The sequence below is a fragment of the Pan troglodytes genome, chromosome X, assembly GCF_028858775.2.
Source record: "Pan troglodytes isolate AG18354 chromosome X, NHGRI_mPanTro3-v2.0_pri, whole genome shotgun sequence".
In the NCBI taxonomy this organism is placed as follows: Eukaryota; Metazoa; Chordata; class Mammalia; order Primates; family Hominidae; genus Pan; species Pan troglodytes.
The window spans coordinates 42,062,612-42,078,076 of NC_072421.2; the positions used below are offsets into that span (position 1 = coordinate 42,062,612).

The 15,465-nt window shown below is 38.7% G+C and overlaps 1 protein-coding gene across 20 annotated transcripts in view; it reads right to left on the reverse strand.

The window, feature by feature from the left end:
- Nucleotides 1-15,465, reverse strand: part of CASK (calcium/calmodulin dependent serine protein kinase) — a 409,365-nt gene that overhangs the window by 103,144 nt on the left and 290,756 nt on the right. For 10 of the 20 annotated variants that reach the window (XM_016942915.3, XM_016942910.3, XM_016942908.3 and 7 more), the window contains exons 10-11: nt 6,507-6,606; nt 2,517-2,534 (exon numbers count right to left, since the gene is read on the reverse strand). In XM_016942915.3, the coding sequence (XP_016798404.1) occupies nt 2,517-2,534; nt 6,507-6,606 (118 nt within the window). The remainder of the gene's footprint in view (nt 1-2,516; nt 2,535-6,506; nt 6,607-15,465) is intronic. The other 10 variants (XM_016942916.3, XM_016942911.3, XM_016942918.3 and 7 more) reach the window with 1 other exon arrangement.

Below are 15,465 nucleotides of genomic sequence, written 5' to 3' on the forward strand. Positions count from 1 at the left end.
TTTGTGTATTTCTTTTTTTTTTAAAAAATAGTACAAACTTTATTCATAAATAAAACTTCGTAAAGATAAGAGCAGGGACATTTCCTGTTTTTAAAAGGGAATAGTGGAAGGCAGTATGCCATCTTATTTAAAATCACAAGTTAGGTTTTTCAGATGGATGACAGTTGAGATCATTAAATCCCATTCCTGCTTCTCAGATTTTCACAAAATAACACATTAAATTCTCAATGTGTGTGTATTTCTTAATTTACAATGTATAGCTATGAAACTCAGCATCACTGAGCAAATCTAGAATCTGAATCTAGCCTAGCTTCTTCTAAGAGTAATCAATACCTTTTCTATTATATTAGTGATCAATTAATACATTGTATTACTACACACACACACATTATCACCTACTCAATCAAAGCCCCTCCTTGCAAGCACAATACTTTTAAAAAAAATCTGCTTACTAAGGTATACTGTTTTAAGTTAAAATTCGCCATTTAAGTGTACACTGTCATCACTTCAAAAAAGTTCTCTCTTGTCCCTTTGCAGCCAATCTCTTCCCTCTATCACCACACCCTGTTCAATACTTTTTATTCCCACTGCACAAAGCAAATTCTTTGTTATCAATCAAGTTATAAGCAATAATGAATCCTGTAATGGAAACTGTATTTTGGACATAAGCATCTGTGCCATATCCAACTCAAGTTATGAGAACTTACATATGGTGATACATGCTTTAGATTCTCCATATGTAGATTATGGTACAGATACCTTGAAATTTATTAAAGGAAGTAAACTCTGCATATGTATTCTGTCAGCGTATATAGATGTTATAATCTCTAATGCCATTATGATTATTAAAATAGTCTATGCTTCCATATAGAAACATCTTCGAGCACAGATTTTTCAAAGTACTTTAATAACATTCTGCTATTAAGTACCCACTCGTGTAAAGCTTTACAACTAAGGAAAATCACTACTGATACATCCAAGATGCCCATTCTCAAATAACATGACAGGTTGGCTGATTAAAAAAAAAAAAAAAAAAGAGGAGCGCTAAATCTAGATGGGAAGAATCTTACATTTTAATAGTTATTAATTTGTACGTGGTGGGCAGCCTCTAAGATGGGCCCCAGTAACCTGGTCTCCTGGTATTTCCACCCTTGTGTAATCAGTCCCCTCCCCTGGAGTGCAGGCTGGATTTACTGACTCATTTCTAATGAACAGAATAGTGCAGAAGTGATAAGACGTCGCTATGAGATTAGGCTGTAAAGACTGTGTCTTCAGTCTTGGGCACTGTCTCTCACTTTTGCCCCCCTCTTTTATCTTTCGTGCTGGGAAGTGAGCTGCCATGCTGTGAACAGCCAGCCCTGTGAAGAGGACCACAGCCAGTAAGGAACTGAAGCCTGGCAACAAACATGTGACTGAGCTTGGAAGAGGATTCCTCCTGCAGTTGTGCCTTCCGGTGAGATAGCAGCACTGGACCACAATCTCATGAGAGATCTTGAGCCAGAGGCACACAGCTAAGCCACACCCAGATTCCTGACCCACAGGAACTGTGAGATGACAACTGCTGTTTTAAGGTAATTCATTACCCAACAATAGGTAACTAATATACTATAAGATTTATATTAAATCAGCTGCAATTTGAGCTACAGATAACTAATGTAAGAAACTGTGAAAATGAATTCAATCATTAGTACCCAGGCTTTCTCATTTATCTTTGAGGTAAAGGTTTATTTTTTTAATTAGAATTTTTATTGAGATAATTGTAGATTCACATGCACTTGTAAGAAATAATACAGAGAGATCCCTTGTATTCTTTGCTCAGTTCCCCCGTTGGTAACATTTTACAAAACGATAGTATATTATCATAACCAGAATACTGACATTGATACAATCCACCCATCTTATTCAGATTGCCTCAGTTTTACATGTACTCAACTGTGTGTACATTTCTTACATTTTAATTTTCTCCCAAACTCAAATTATGCCCCTTTGTAATTAAAATCTAGCTATTACATTATTCCTTATAAATGTTCTATCTGATGGTAAAAGTTGTTAAGAGATATGATTTCAGAATTTATTTCACAGGTCCAAATAAACTGAAAATGGACTCAGTAACAGGAAGCAATAAAGACCACTTACAGGTGATGTAATTGTCAAAGAAAAATTCACTTACCCTGAAAGTTTTCTTGAAAGCAAACTCTAAAACAAATGTTACTCTTTCCCCAGAATTAATGTATTCGTATGTGAAATTCAGATGTGAAGTATTAAGTGCCGTTGAAATTTTAACACTGTCTTTTTTCCTCTTATGAAAGAAGTGAGAACTTAATATTGTTTGTGCAACAATGCCTCAAAAATCAATATATCCAAGTTTTAATTTTATGACCAGGCAGTGTTAAAATTAATACTTAAACAACTACACACAAACAGCCAAGGAAAAAGTCAAGCTGATTACGAACCATGCAAAGCCAAACACTTTTGCATAAAAGATACACCTTAAAGGAAAACAAAGGGATACCTACTTTCTGCTGCTAGAAGTCCTAGGAGGAAGGCAGCATATGGACAAACAACAAACAGTATGATTTTAGAACAAGCAGGTTATCACAGTTCGGCCCACTATATGAGCCACCAGAAGCATGGTCCCCCAGCCGACCCCAAAGTGAGCCCTCATGTTCCATGAGTACAATCACTGGAACTGTTTGGGATTTCAGACATCAAACGTTGGGTTCTGATTCTGAATTATTTGATTTGAAATATGAGAAACGAATATTTCAACATTGAATTTTTTTTTTTTGAGATGGGGTCTCACTCTACCACCCAGGCTGGAGTACAGTGGTGCAATCTCAGCTCATTGCAAACTCTGCCTCCTGGGCTCAAGTAATCCTCCTACCTCAGCCCTGGCTCCCTACCCTCCTGGTAGCTAGGACTACAGGCACATGCCATCACGCCCAGCTAATTTTTGTATTTTTAGTAGAGACGGGGTTTCGCCATGTTGGCCAGGCTGGTCTCGAACTCCTGACCTCAAGTGATCCACCCACTTCCACCTCCCAAAGTATTGGGATTACAGGAGTGACCCACCGTGCCCAGCCCCACTTCAAGCAATACACAGTTCAACATAAGATTAAATGAATTCTAGTAAATGCATAATGTATGAATTTCAATAATCAAAATAGAAAATTATCATTTATAGAAAAATTGTTTTACATCGTAAACAATATACCTAAACATGTTTGACTTCTTATTAGATGACAAGTTTTTAAACTGTTATTTTAAATATTCATATTTTCCTAAATGCATAGAGTATTACTCTTTTTATTTTCCTTTCCTTTTGTTTTTGAGATGGAGTCTTGCTCTGTCACCCAGACTGGAGTGCAGTGGCACGATCTCGGCTCATTGCAACCTCCGTGTCCTGGGTTCAAGCAATTCTCTTGCCTCAGGTGGATTACAGGCGCGTGGCCATCATGCCTGGCTAATTTTTGTATTTTTAGTAGAGATGGGGGTTTCACCATGTTGGCCAGGCTGGTCTCAAACTCCTGACCTCAAGTGATCCACCCACCTCGGCCTCCCAAAGTGCTGGGATTACAGGCATGAGCCACTGTGCCTGGCCCCTTTTCTTTTTTTTGAGACAGAGTTTTGTTCTGTCATCCAGTTTTGAGTGCAGTGATGCACTCACGGCTTACTGCAGCCTTGACCTCTTGGGCTCAAGTGATCCTCCTGCCTCAGCCTCCCTAGTAGCTGGGACCACAGGTGTGTGCTACCACGCTTGGCTAATATTTTGACTTCTTACAAAGTAGAGGGTCTCCCTATGTTGCCCAGGCTGGTCACAAACTCTTAGGCTCAAGCAATCCTCCTGCCTTGGCTTCTGAAACTGTTGGGATTACAGGCATGAGCCACCATGCCCAGCCTTTAGCTCCATTTCTAAAGATGAAAATGGTAGTAGAGATCTTGACCTAAAATCTCAAAGAGATTTATCCTAAATATATTATAAGCATGTGATTATATCATACAGCCACAGTATGACAATACAAACCATTACTGGATCCACTCCCCTTAAATAGGGTCCACTGTAATCTGAGTGTGAGGAGAGAAGACGGAGGTTTCAGCTAACAAAAGAAGTTACAGGTGGAGGAAACAAAATGGAGTGGAAGAAAAGACAGACGTGAAACAATAAGAAGCACTGGGGACCACACCTATAAACACAACTAGATCCCTGCCTTTCATGTGGGAAGGGCTCTGGATAATGACCAAGTCAGCACAAGAGAAAAATGGCAAGGCTTTCTCCTCAGAGTCTCTTCTCTAAGATTCCCATTTCTGAATGTTTTTGGAAATCACCTTCACTCAAAAGAGGAAGATTCACATCCTAATCGGTAAAGGTCAAAATGAGGAACTGTATAACTGCTGGAATGGGAAAGTTGATCTTGTCATTTTAAAAAAGTTCTAAATTTTTGTGGGTACATAGTATGCATTTATGGGGTACAGGAGACATTTTGATATGGGCATAATGATCACATCATGGTAAATGGGGTATCCATCACCTCAAGATCTTGTCATTTTGCACAAGGTACAAGCACATACTAATTGGTAAGAAATTCTGTGTGTATGTATGTGAATGTGTAGGTGCACACACATGTATAAACAGAGGAGAGGAGAAGCATAAATACTGACAGATGCTCATGGTATCAACAGGAAAGAAGCATTAGCACAGTAATTCTTCCTATATTACTAACTGTGGGACAAAAACCTCAGGCTCTAGGAAGGGCCCAGGGCCTCAGTCCCAGTGGTAATATATGAATATTGATGAAGCTAGTCCAAGAGTACAAAAATCAAAGATGACAAATATGGAGTGGCTCTAATGAAAGAAAGAAAAAAAGCTGAGGCCAGAGGACACATGATTCAGGAGTTAAGTAAATAAAAAACGCATAAATAAAAATTTAGAACGCACACACACACACACACACACACATTTACATATACATATAAATGGACCCTATGGGTTTTTAGTAAATGATTCTTGAGAATATTACACTGGTAAGATGGAAATCTGAGCATTTTATAAAATGGTTTCGGTTTTTTATTTTTTTATCTCTTAATTTTTTTTTTTTTTTTTGAGACGGAGTCTCACTCTGTCGCCCAGGCTGGAGTGCAGTGGCGTGATCTCGGCTCACTGCAAGCTCTGCCTGCCGGGTTCACGCCAGTCTCCTGCCTCAGCCACCCGAGTAGCTGGGACTACAGGTGCCCACCACCACGCCCGGCTAATTTTTTTGTATTTCTAGTAGAGACAGGGTTTCACCGTGTTAGCCAGGATGGTCTTGATCTCCTGACCTCGTGATCTGCCCGCCTCGGCCTCCCAAAGTGCTGGGATTACAGGCGTGAGCCACTGCGCCTGGCCTTTTATCTCTTAATTTTTAAGAGGCGAGGTCTCATTTTGTTGTCCAGGTTGGAGAGCAGTGGTGTGATCACAGCTCACTGCATCCTCAAACTCCTGAGCTCAGGTGATCCCCCTGAGCCGGGTGCCTCAGCCTCCTGAGTAGCTATGACTACACACGCACACCACTGCACTGGCTTATAAAATGATTTTGTGAACACTGGCAGGTTGTTTCAGGGGTACTTATATACAGCTCATCAAAACAAATAACTCTTCTGTGTTCTTCCCCTTTGGATACTTGTATGCATGTGTTACAGATTTTTTTTTTTTCTTTTTTTGAGATGGAGTCTCGCATTATCGCCCAGGCTGGAGTGCAGTGGCATGATCTCGGATCACTGCAACCTCTGCCTCCCGGGTCAAGCGATTCTCCTGCCTCAGCCTCCCAAGTAGCTGGGACTATAGGCGCAGGCCAGCACGCCTGGCTTTTTTTTTTTTTTTTTTTTTTTTTTTTTGTATTTTTGTGTTTTTGCAGAGATGGGGTTTTGCCATGTTGGCCAGGCTGGTCTCGAACTCCTGACCTGAGGCCATCTGCCTGCCTTGGCCTCCCAAAGTGCTGGGATTACAGGCATGAGCCACCATGCCTGTCCGTGTTATAGATTTTTATACAGAAAGAAGAACTTGGTAACTGTTTCAGGAGATAACTCACAAGACAGCTCTACACTGAAAGATTCCATTCAAAGCAGTGCTGCCCACAGTCTGATCTAATACGACTGACCTGGGGAAAAGCTTATATTAGAAGTTTTTGTTGAGAGAGAAGGTAATTAGAAAGATCCCAAAAGACTGACTAGGATGTTGGATTGGATGGAGTGCAATGCTGGGTCTAGAGTGTGGAAAGGGGAAGAAGTATTACTGAGGTGAAAAGAAAAAAAAGTGAAGTGTTGGTTTTGGAGCCACAGGAGAAAGCAACTTTGGTATTAAAATGAAAAGGAACAAGACACATGTAGACAGGATTTGGTTGCTGACAAACTTCCTTAGAATCCGTTGGAGGATTTAACTAAATGCACAGAAAAAGTTTATTCACAATGGGAGAGAATGGATGTAAATGCCAAATGACTCACACAGGTGAATAAGTGAATTATCCAATTACCTGAGGAGGTAGGGTCTTCGGAGAAATCTGGTAACTCTTCAGGGGGATCCCCATAGAATGAGTTGAATTTGTGACTTGACACAGCGGCTAGTACTGCACCCTAAAACAAAGAGATGAAAAAATAGATTATTAAAACAAATACACAAATATAAATAAGTTATTTAACAAATTATTTATCTTAAGGATTATCCATTAAGTCAATATAGGAGATGATGGCTAGAAGAGAGGTAGTTTTTAAATTATTTCAGATTCCTTGAAATAAATTACATATGCATATACCAGAATAACTAATCGGGAATTGTAGAAGTATATGAAACCACTTACATCTTGAATTCAAACATGTAACACAGGATGGAATATTCTGCAGTTATTATAAAATGATGTTGTAGAAGGGTGTTGAGTGGAATGAAAAGATGTCTGTGATTAATTACATGAAAAAGGTTTAAAATCAATGTATATTATAATCTCATTTTTGGGTAAAAAAGTTAATATGGATATAAAAGACTGCGTATACACCAGAATGTTAATAGCATTAATTATCTCTGGGTGGTAGGATTATGTGTCATTTTTCTTTTTAAGATCTTTTTTCCCTCTTTTTGTTTTAACAATGACAATGTGTTACTTTTGTATAGTAATTCTCCATCAGGCCACACAACAGAATCAACTACATATGACTCTTTTAAGCTATATGCATAGCCTCCCCTTATTCCTAGTTGGAAATCACTGCCATTTGAGTGCATGACATCCCTTAGGACTGTAGAGTGGAAAAATATTGGGAGTTACTACTTCAGTAAATCATATTTATTTTATTTTTTATTTAAACAGCTTTAGGGGTACAAGTGGTTTTTGGTTACATGGATAAATGGTACAGTAGTGAAGTGTGGGCTTTTAGTGAATCTGTCTTCTGAGTAGTGTACAGTGTACCCAACAGGTGATTTTCTATCCCTTGCCCCTCCACCCTCCCCCATTCTGAGTCTCTAGTGTCCATTATACTACTCTGCATGCCTCTGTGTACCCATAGCTTAGTTCCCACTTATAAGGGAGAACATGTGGTATTTGGGAGTAAATTATTTAACCTCTCTAGGCTTTCTTATCTGTAAAGTAAGAATATGAAAACGGGCCGGACGCGGTGGCTCATGCCTGCAATCCCAGCACTTTGGGAGGCCGAGGCGGGTGGAACACCTGAGGTCGGGAGTTTGAGATCAGCCTGACCAACACGGAGAAACCCCGTCTCTACTAAAAATACAGAAAATTAGCCCAGCATGGTGGCGCATGCCTGTAATTTCAGCTACTTGGGAGGCTGAGGCAGGAGAATTGCTTGAACCCGGGAGGCAGAGGTTGCGGTGAGCCGAGATCGTGCCATTGCACTCCAGCCTGGGCAACAAAAGTGAAACTCCGTCTCAAAAAAGAAAAAAAAAGAATATTAAAATGGACTTATCTTACAGGATTGGCAAAAGTCATAATGTATTAATGAAAGTGCTTTGCAAATTGTAAAGCATTCTGTAAGTGCATATCATTACTAACCCTACTAATAAAGATCTAGAACATGAGCACAGCCTTTTGCTGGTCTATGTAGAATCACTCATTTAGTTAGTTTATCAAATCACCTAAGTAGTCTAAGTCTAAATTTTAAATATTAACTCTTGAATTTTTCTGGAAAGATAAAACTTGTTTGTGTTTAGGTATCTGCTAATATGAGAACATTATTATTATTTTTTTGAGACAGGGTCTCGCTCTGTTGCCCAGGCTGGAGTGCAATGGCACAATCTCGGCTCTTTGCAGTCTCAACCTCTCAGGCTCAAGTGATCCTCCCATCTCAGTCTCCCAAGTAGCTGGGACTACAGGCGTGTGCCACCATGCCTGGCTAACTTTTGTATTTTTTTGTAGAGATGGGGTTTCACCATGTTGCCCAGGCTGGTCCTGAACTCCTGCGCTCAAGCGATCCACCCACCTCGGCCTCCCAAAGTGCTGCGATTACTGGTGTGAGCCACTGCGCCTGGCCAGAAAACATTAATAAAATATATTTCCACAAAGTTTACTTACTGTAGAAAGGGAAGGGCAAAAAGAGAGAAGTGATATTGATGTTAACATTCCAGGTAACTTTTGAGGTTTCCGAAAGTCTAAAGTTACGCATGAAAGGTTCTTATGCAGAATTATAGCTACCATGTTGAAAAAACAGTAGTGAATGTTGGGTTCTTCTTTTTATAAAAACTTATTTTACTTTACGTATTATACATGTTTCCTAAAAGCTGGGTGGGAATGGAATTTTTATATATCAAATCACGTTTCCCACACACGGAAACTAGGCTTTTAGAGATGCTTTATTTTTATTTCCAAATGAAGTACAACTGTATTTCTTAAGATGTTAGTTATACGCTTCAAGGCCTGTTCTTGCTACTATTGTCAAAGATCTGTAATAAATACCTATACTACTAGGAAAACAGTATCTAAAAGAGCCCTGAGATGCAAATGCTTTTGAAACAATAGTAGTATGCTTTAAATTTATCTGTCTTATGACTAGCAGTTTTGTTTATGTAGTTTTTTTTTTTTTTAAATAATAGAAACTGAGTCTCACTATATTGCTCAGGCTGGTCTCAAACTCTGGGGCTCAAGCACTCTTATGGCCTCAGCCTCCCAAAGTGCTGGGATTACAGGTGTAAGCCATGGTGCCCCACCTAATATTTAGTTGTCTGAACCCAGTGACTACAGGTGGTTTAAATATTCAATGCAAGCCATTATGTAAAACAGCAACATCATTCTGAAATAGGTCACGGATTCATATAATTTTATTAGTTTGAGAATCAACCTTAGAGATTATTCATTCTAAGGGACTCATTTTGCAGATGAGAAAACTGAGGTCCAGAGAGGCTTAGCAACCTGTTAAGGTCTCTGTCAACTTAGAGACATAATGAAGAGTAGACATAATTGACATTCAATGACTACTCTCCCCAGTTCAAGGATTTCTACTATACTAGGGGTCAGCAATTTTTTTTCTGTAAATAATCAGACAGTAAGTATTTTAGGCTCTAAAGGTCATATGATCTCTTTTGCAACTACTCAGTTCTACCACTGTAGTGTGAAAGCAGCCATGGACAATAAGCAAATTAATGTACTTTGCCATGTTCTAATAAAACTTTATATACAAGAATAGGCAGTGGGTTGGATTTGACCCCCAGGTCATAGTTTGCCAACCCCTGTATTACATTATTGCTACTGATTGCTAATAATGTAATATTGCTCATCGATAGCAATAATGTAATACAACAATTAAAAAATCAGATTTTATACAAGTAGTTCTTCAAACTTTCTGGTTTATTAAACCCTTGACAAAGAAGTTTTCTACCTGCTTTAATTTAGAAGGTATAATTTAGTATCTTTTAAGGGCGAAACGTAATACTTTTGAGTTAATTAGACTATTCACAATCTGTTAAGATAAATAATATTAAAGTTGTAATTTTCTATCAAGCAAATTAACCTAGAAAGGAGAAGGCAGATTATAAATTCAGAGAAAAAGAGCACCACAAGTTTTTAATTTGTAGTTAAGAACTAGAAAGAATTCTTAATCATAATTATAGTTTTCTTGAAATGTCAATATGTCAAACATCAAAATGGAATGCTTCTGGCTAGATGATTCTGTGTGGCATTTAAGGAAGTGGAAAACAAGAAAATGGTTAGGTCAGATTTCTGCTAAGTTTAACTACTGAATGCACTTAAGGAGGGAACAAAGTTATTGAGGAACACAAGAGCTGAACAAAGATGTATTGCTGACTTGAAGACAAAAGCCAAAAACCGAATACTCCCTTTTTGGTATTTCCTGAGCTCAGAAACACGCATCATGAAGTTTGATAGGCACAATGGCAGAAGGGTATATTTTTAAACCCTAAATACAAAATACACAAGTATTGGATATAAAATAATTGGCTTTGTACCTAAATAACAAGGTAATATATAGTCATATTCCTGAGTGAACAGGGAAATATACTGAGGGGAGAAAGTGTATCACCAGAACATACCAATAGGAGTGTGACAAAGAAATTTGAAAGATAATCATCCTATTAGAATTCAGATGACTGAACTCAAAAGCCCTAAAAAGGGTGGAGAATTTGGAGAGGTTGAGGCTGAACAGAGATGACCAAAAGTCAAGAAAATCATTTCAAGGTAGAGATGTTAAAGAATTTGGGTTGATTATACTTAATAATTAGGTCCTAGATGATAATTAGGTGAGATGATTAATTAAATCAGAACTTTTGATATGTCTCCATATAGCCAAAACCAGAGTTATCATTCAGTTTAGTCAGCATAGCCTATACATATATAATACTCAAACATAACCTAAACATAGGTCTAAAACCTTTAATTTCATAATTTTCAGTCAGGATATATGACTAAAAGAGGCTGCAGTATTTTCTCTAGAGAAAATGAAAAATGAGACTTGTAAGTGTACTAGATATAGTTATATTTAAGAGTAATTGCACAGAATAGATATCTTAGAAATTCTTTTGGGTCTATGTAAAAGTATTTTATAGAGATGGTCTTAAATGTACATAATTTTCAAAATCTATTGCCCAACAGGAAGTAATATATTCTACATTTCAGAATCATAAACTGGTGGGACATGGTGGCTCACACTTGTAATCCCAGCACTTTGGGAGGCCAAGGTGGGAGGATTGCTTCAGTCCAGGAGTTTGAGACCAGCCTGGGCAACAGAGTGAGACCCTGTCTCAATTAAAAAAGAAAAAACAACATATATCTATATATGTATTTCTTTTCTTTTTTTGTTTTGAGATAGAATTTCGCTCTTGTTGCCCAGGCTGGAGTGCAATGGTGCAACCTTGGCTCACTGCAACCTCCGCCTCCCAGGTTCAAGCAATTCTCCTGCCTCAGCCTCCCGAGTAGCTGGGAATATACAAACATGTGCCACCATGCCCAGCTAATTTTGTATTTTTTTTAGTAGAGATGGCGTTTCTCCATGTTGGTCAGGCTGGTCTCGAACTCCTGACTTTAGGTGATCCGCCTGCCTCAGCCTCTCAAAGTGCTGGGATTATAGGCGTGAGCCACCGCGCCTGGCCTATATATGTATTTCTTAAAAAAAATCACAAATTAATTGATTTGTAAAATCAATATGTAAGATCAAAATCACTTCACTTATTATTTGTGGAACTTTTCATACCAGAATATTTGCGGAACTGCTCATACCAGAATAAGTTTTCAGTTTTTAGAATTAAGGTCCCCACCCCGCTTATTTTTGAGACAGAGTCTTACTCTGTCACTCAGGCTGGAGTGCAGTGGTGTGATCACAGCTCACTGCAGCCTTGACCTCCCAGGCTCAAGTGATCCTCCCACCTCAGCCTTCCAAGTAGCTGGGACCACAGGCGTGTGCAACCACACCCGGCAAATTTTTTATTTTTGTAGAGCCGGGGTCTCCTTATGTTGCTCAGGCTCAAAGGTTACCTTTTGGATACCAGATTTAATGCTCTGATTAGCTGAAGCCCACAACGACTGCTGTCTCAATTTACTGCCTTTGTACAAACCCTTACTACAGAGAGGACTGTATGTAAATGCTGGGTTTCATTAAGGTACAAACGTCTTTGATAAATCTTTAAGTTAGTTTTTGTTGAACTAACAGAAAATTGCCAAAAAATATCTATTATAGCTTCCTGGTTGACCTATCAAAAAGTGCTGCTTAGGTATAAGCATTACTCTGCAGGTACCAAGACTCTATAGCAATACCATACAATAGAACTATCTGTGATGAAGGAAATTTTCTAAACCTGTGCTGTCTAATACAGTAGCCATCAGTCACACGTGGTATTGAGCATTTGAAAGGTGCTAGCGCAACAGAGCAACCAAATTTTACATTTTATTTAATATTAATTTATTAAAATTGAAATGTAAGCAGTTACATATGGCTATTTACTACTGTACTGGATAGTACAGCTTTATACAGTATTAGAAAATGGCACTCCTAAACAAACCTTTCGTAGTTATGCACAGTTCAGGAACACAAGTGACCAATCAGTAAGTCAGAGAATACTTTTGCAATTTGCAAAATTAATAAAGGCTGGGCGCGGTGGCTTATGCCTGTAATCCCAGCACTTTGGGAGGCCGAGGCGGGCGGATCACTTGAGGTCAGGAGTACAAAGCCAGCCTGGCCAACATGGTGAAATCCCGTCTCTACTAAAAATACAAAAATTAGCTGGATGTGGTGGTGCCTGTAGTCCCAGCTACTTGGGAGGCTGAGGCAGGAGAATCACTTGAACCTGGGAGGCGGAGGCTGCAGTGAGCCGAGATTGCGCCACTGCACTCCAGCCTGGGTGATGGAGTAAGACTCTCTCAAAAAAAAAAAAAAATAATAATAATAATAAAGAAAAACTGTAGGAAGTTATTAGAAATCCTTGCTTTCTGTATATATAGGAAATAAATGATTTTATCCTCTTAACTGAATCACGTGGACTCGACTCACCATTTCTTAAATGGACTGCAATAAACTTACCCAAACATAGAATATTGCTTCTATTTGTATAGAATTTCTTCAACACACTTTACTGTGGGGAATTTGCTTTCTAGGGGTAGAAATAATTGAAGAAGCAATAGGGATGACTTCAGAATACATTCCCTCCTGAGTCTCTTCTCTGGATAGATATCCTCAGATAACAACAGTTACCACTTTCCTCAGTACCTCCTTCAGTAGATGACAGCCAGGGTTAGAGTACAGGTGTGCCCCCTCAAAAGCCCCAGACCACAGAGCACAGATTTTCCACACAGCCTGGATATCATGCAGTCTGTCTCATGTATCCTAATATTCAGTTTGAGAAAATATCCTCATATTCAGTTCTGTGCTCAGAACGATGTAGTTTATTAAAGAAAGTATTGTTATCTAGAGGATTCTTTTTTTTTTTTTTTTTTTTTTACTGAAGTATTACAATTCCAGCGCTTAGTATGAATTAGGAGGAAAAAATTCGACACATGAAACATGTGGTAACCAAAATGGGGAAAATACATTTTCCATCATTCCATCATGACTAAGTTACCAAAGTAATTTTCTTTCTTTCTTTTTTCTTTTTTTTTTTTTTTTGAGACAAGGTCTCACTTTGTCACCCAGGCTGGAGTGCAGTGGCGTGATCTTGGCTCACTGCAACCTCCGCCTCCCAGGCTCAAGTGATCCTCTTGCCTCAGGCCCCCAATAGCTGGGATTACAGGCATGCACAGCCACCACACTTGATTAATTTTTGTATATTTTGTAGAGACGGGGTTTCACCATGTTGCCCAGGCTGGTCTTGAACTCCTGAGCTCAAGCGATTTGCCCGCCTTGGCCTCCAAATGTACTAGGATTACAGGTGTGAAACACTGTGCCTGGCCACAAAAGTAATTTTCTACCGCTTTCTGTGAACTCCCTTTTAATCACTTCCAAGGGAGTCATTACAAATTAAACTGTCACCCACCACTGAGGAGGTTAAGAATAGTGTCTGGGTAGGATGAGCACCTAGTTGTGTGAAAATAAAGTGTATGGTGGACTCTGAAAGCCAAGGAAGTTGCAATCTCTGTTCTAGAAGTCCACTGAAGAGGCAGAATGGGAATTAGTTCCTTGAGGATGGTAGGTGTGACATGTTTTAACAAGGTGGCTGAACTACTCAAAAGAATACAGCCTTATCAGAAGCCAAACACATTCACTAATGACCCTGCTGATGTTCCTAGTTCTAGGTTGTTTGGTGGGTCTTAAAACTTTAAATAGCCCTGCAAGGGGATGTGGTAAATCCACATGACCCCTCTCTGTTTTGACAGCTTGGCCCTGTCCAAATGAATCTTAGTCACCACTTTGGCTATTTTAGGTCCAAGTCTGATTCTGTGGCCCCGGGAGAAGTACAGCATGTGTTTCTTGTGATGGGGCAAGCCCAAGCTCTCTGGTGAAATGTTTGTATTTGGGCAATGAAAGGTTCAACCCCATACAGTGTAATGTCACATGAGGCCAAAGCAATTAGGTTTACAATGACTTATAGAAGAGTTGACAAAAAAGTGTAATAATAGTTTCTTTGGGGAGGAAACTAACTTCAAAAACAGTTGACCAAATTTCACTTTGGATAATAAAAGAGTTTTTTATTTGTAGGCTACACAGGTTTAGGTGGATATCAAGGCAAAAAGAATAAAAGTTTTGGGAAACTTCTTTGGCTACCATCTCAATAATGGCTTATCATTAATAATTATTTTGGCCAAGGATTTTTAAAGCAAATAGAGAAGAGTCACTTTGAACCCTTGACTGCAAAATCAGTGAGAAGAAAGGCTAAAATGGGAATAATCAACACCAACAATGATATGTTAATATTTCCCTTGTTCTATAGTAGCATGGTTGAATAGATCCTTCTGTAATGATGGAAATGTCCCAAGCTACATCTGTGCTGTCTAATATAGTAGCCACTAGCCAACTGTGGTTACTGAGCACTTGAAATGTGCTAGTGTGACTGGGAAACTGACCTTTTAATTTTATTTAATTTTAATTAATTTAAATTTAAATAGCTGCATGTGGCCAGTGGGTACCATGTTAAAAGTTTCAGGTCTATAGGATAATATTGTAGCCTAATAGTTTCCTCAAAATTCATATAAATGTTTTTATAAGTCTAGAGTTATACATAATAATTCACTAATTTCAGGGGTTGAAAAATAAAATGGTATTATTAGAATTTATGGCATATCTGAAAATACTTAAGAAGAAAAGTTTTATAGTTGGCAGGAGTCATGTGACTAAGGAAGACTACTATCTAATCAACCACTTAGAGAACAGTTAACATTTTTCAGTATCAAAAGTAAGTCAAACATAAATTAATTCTAAGAAGTTAAGATAATCAATTTCCCTTTGTTACTCTGGAGGGTTGGGTGGGGGATGCTCTCTCAGCATTTTCTCTCAGTGCTGAAAAGATCCCATTACTTTATGTCTGGTCTTTTTCAGAACCTTTTAAAGTCAAAT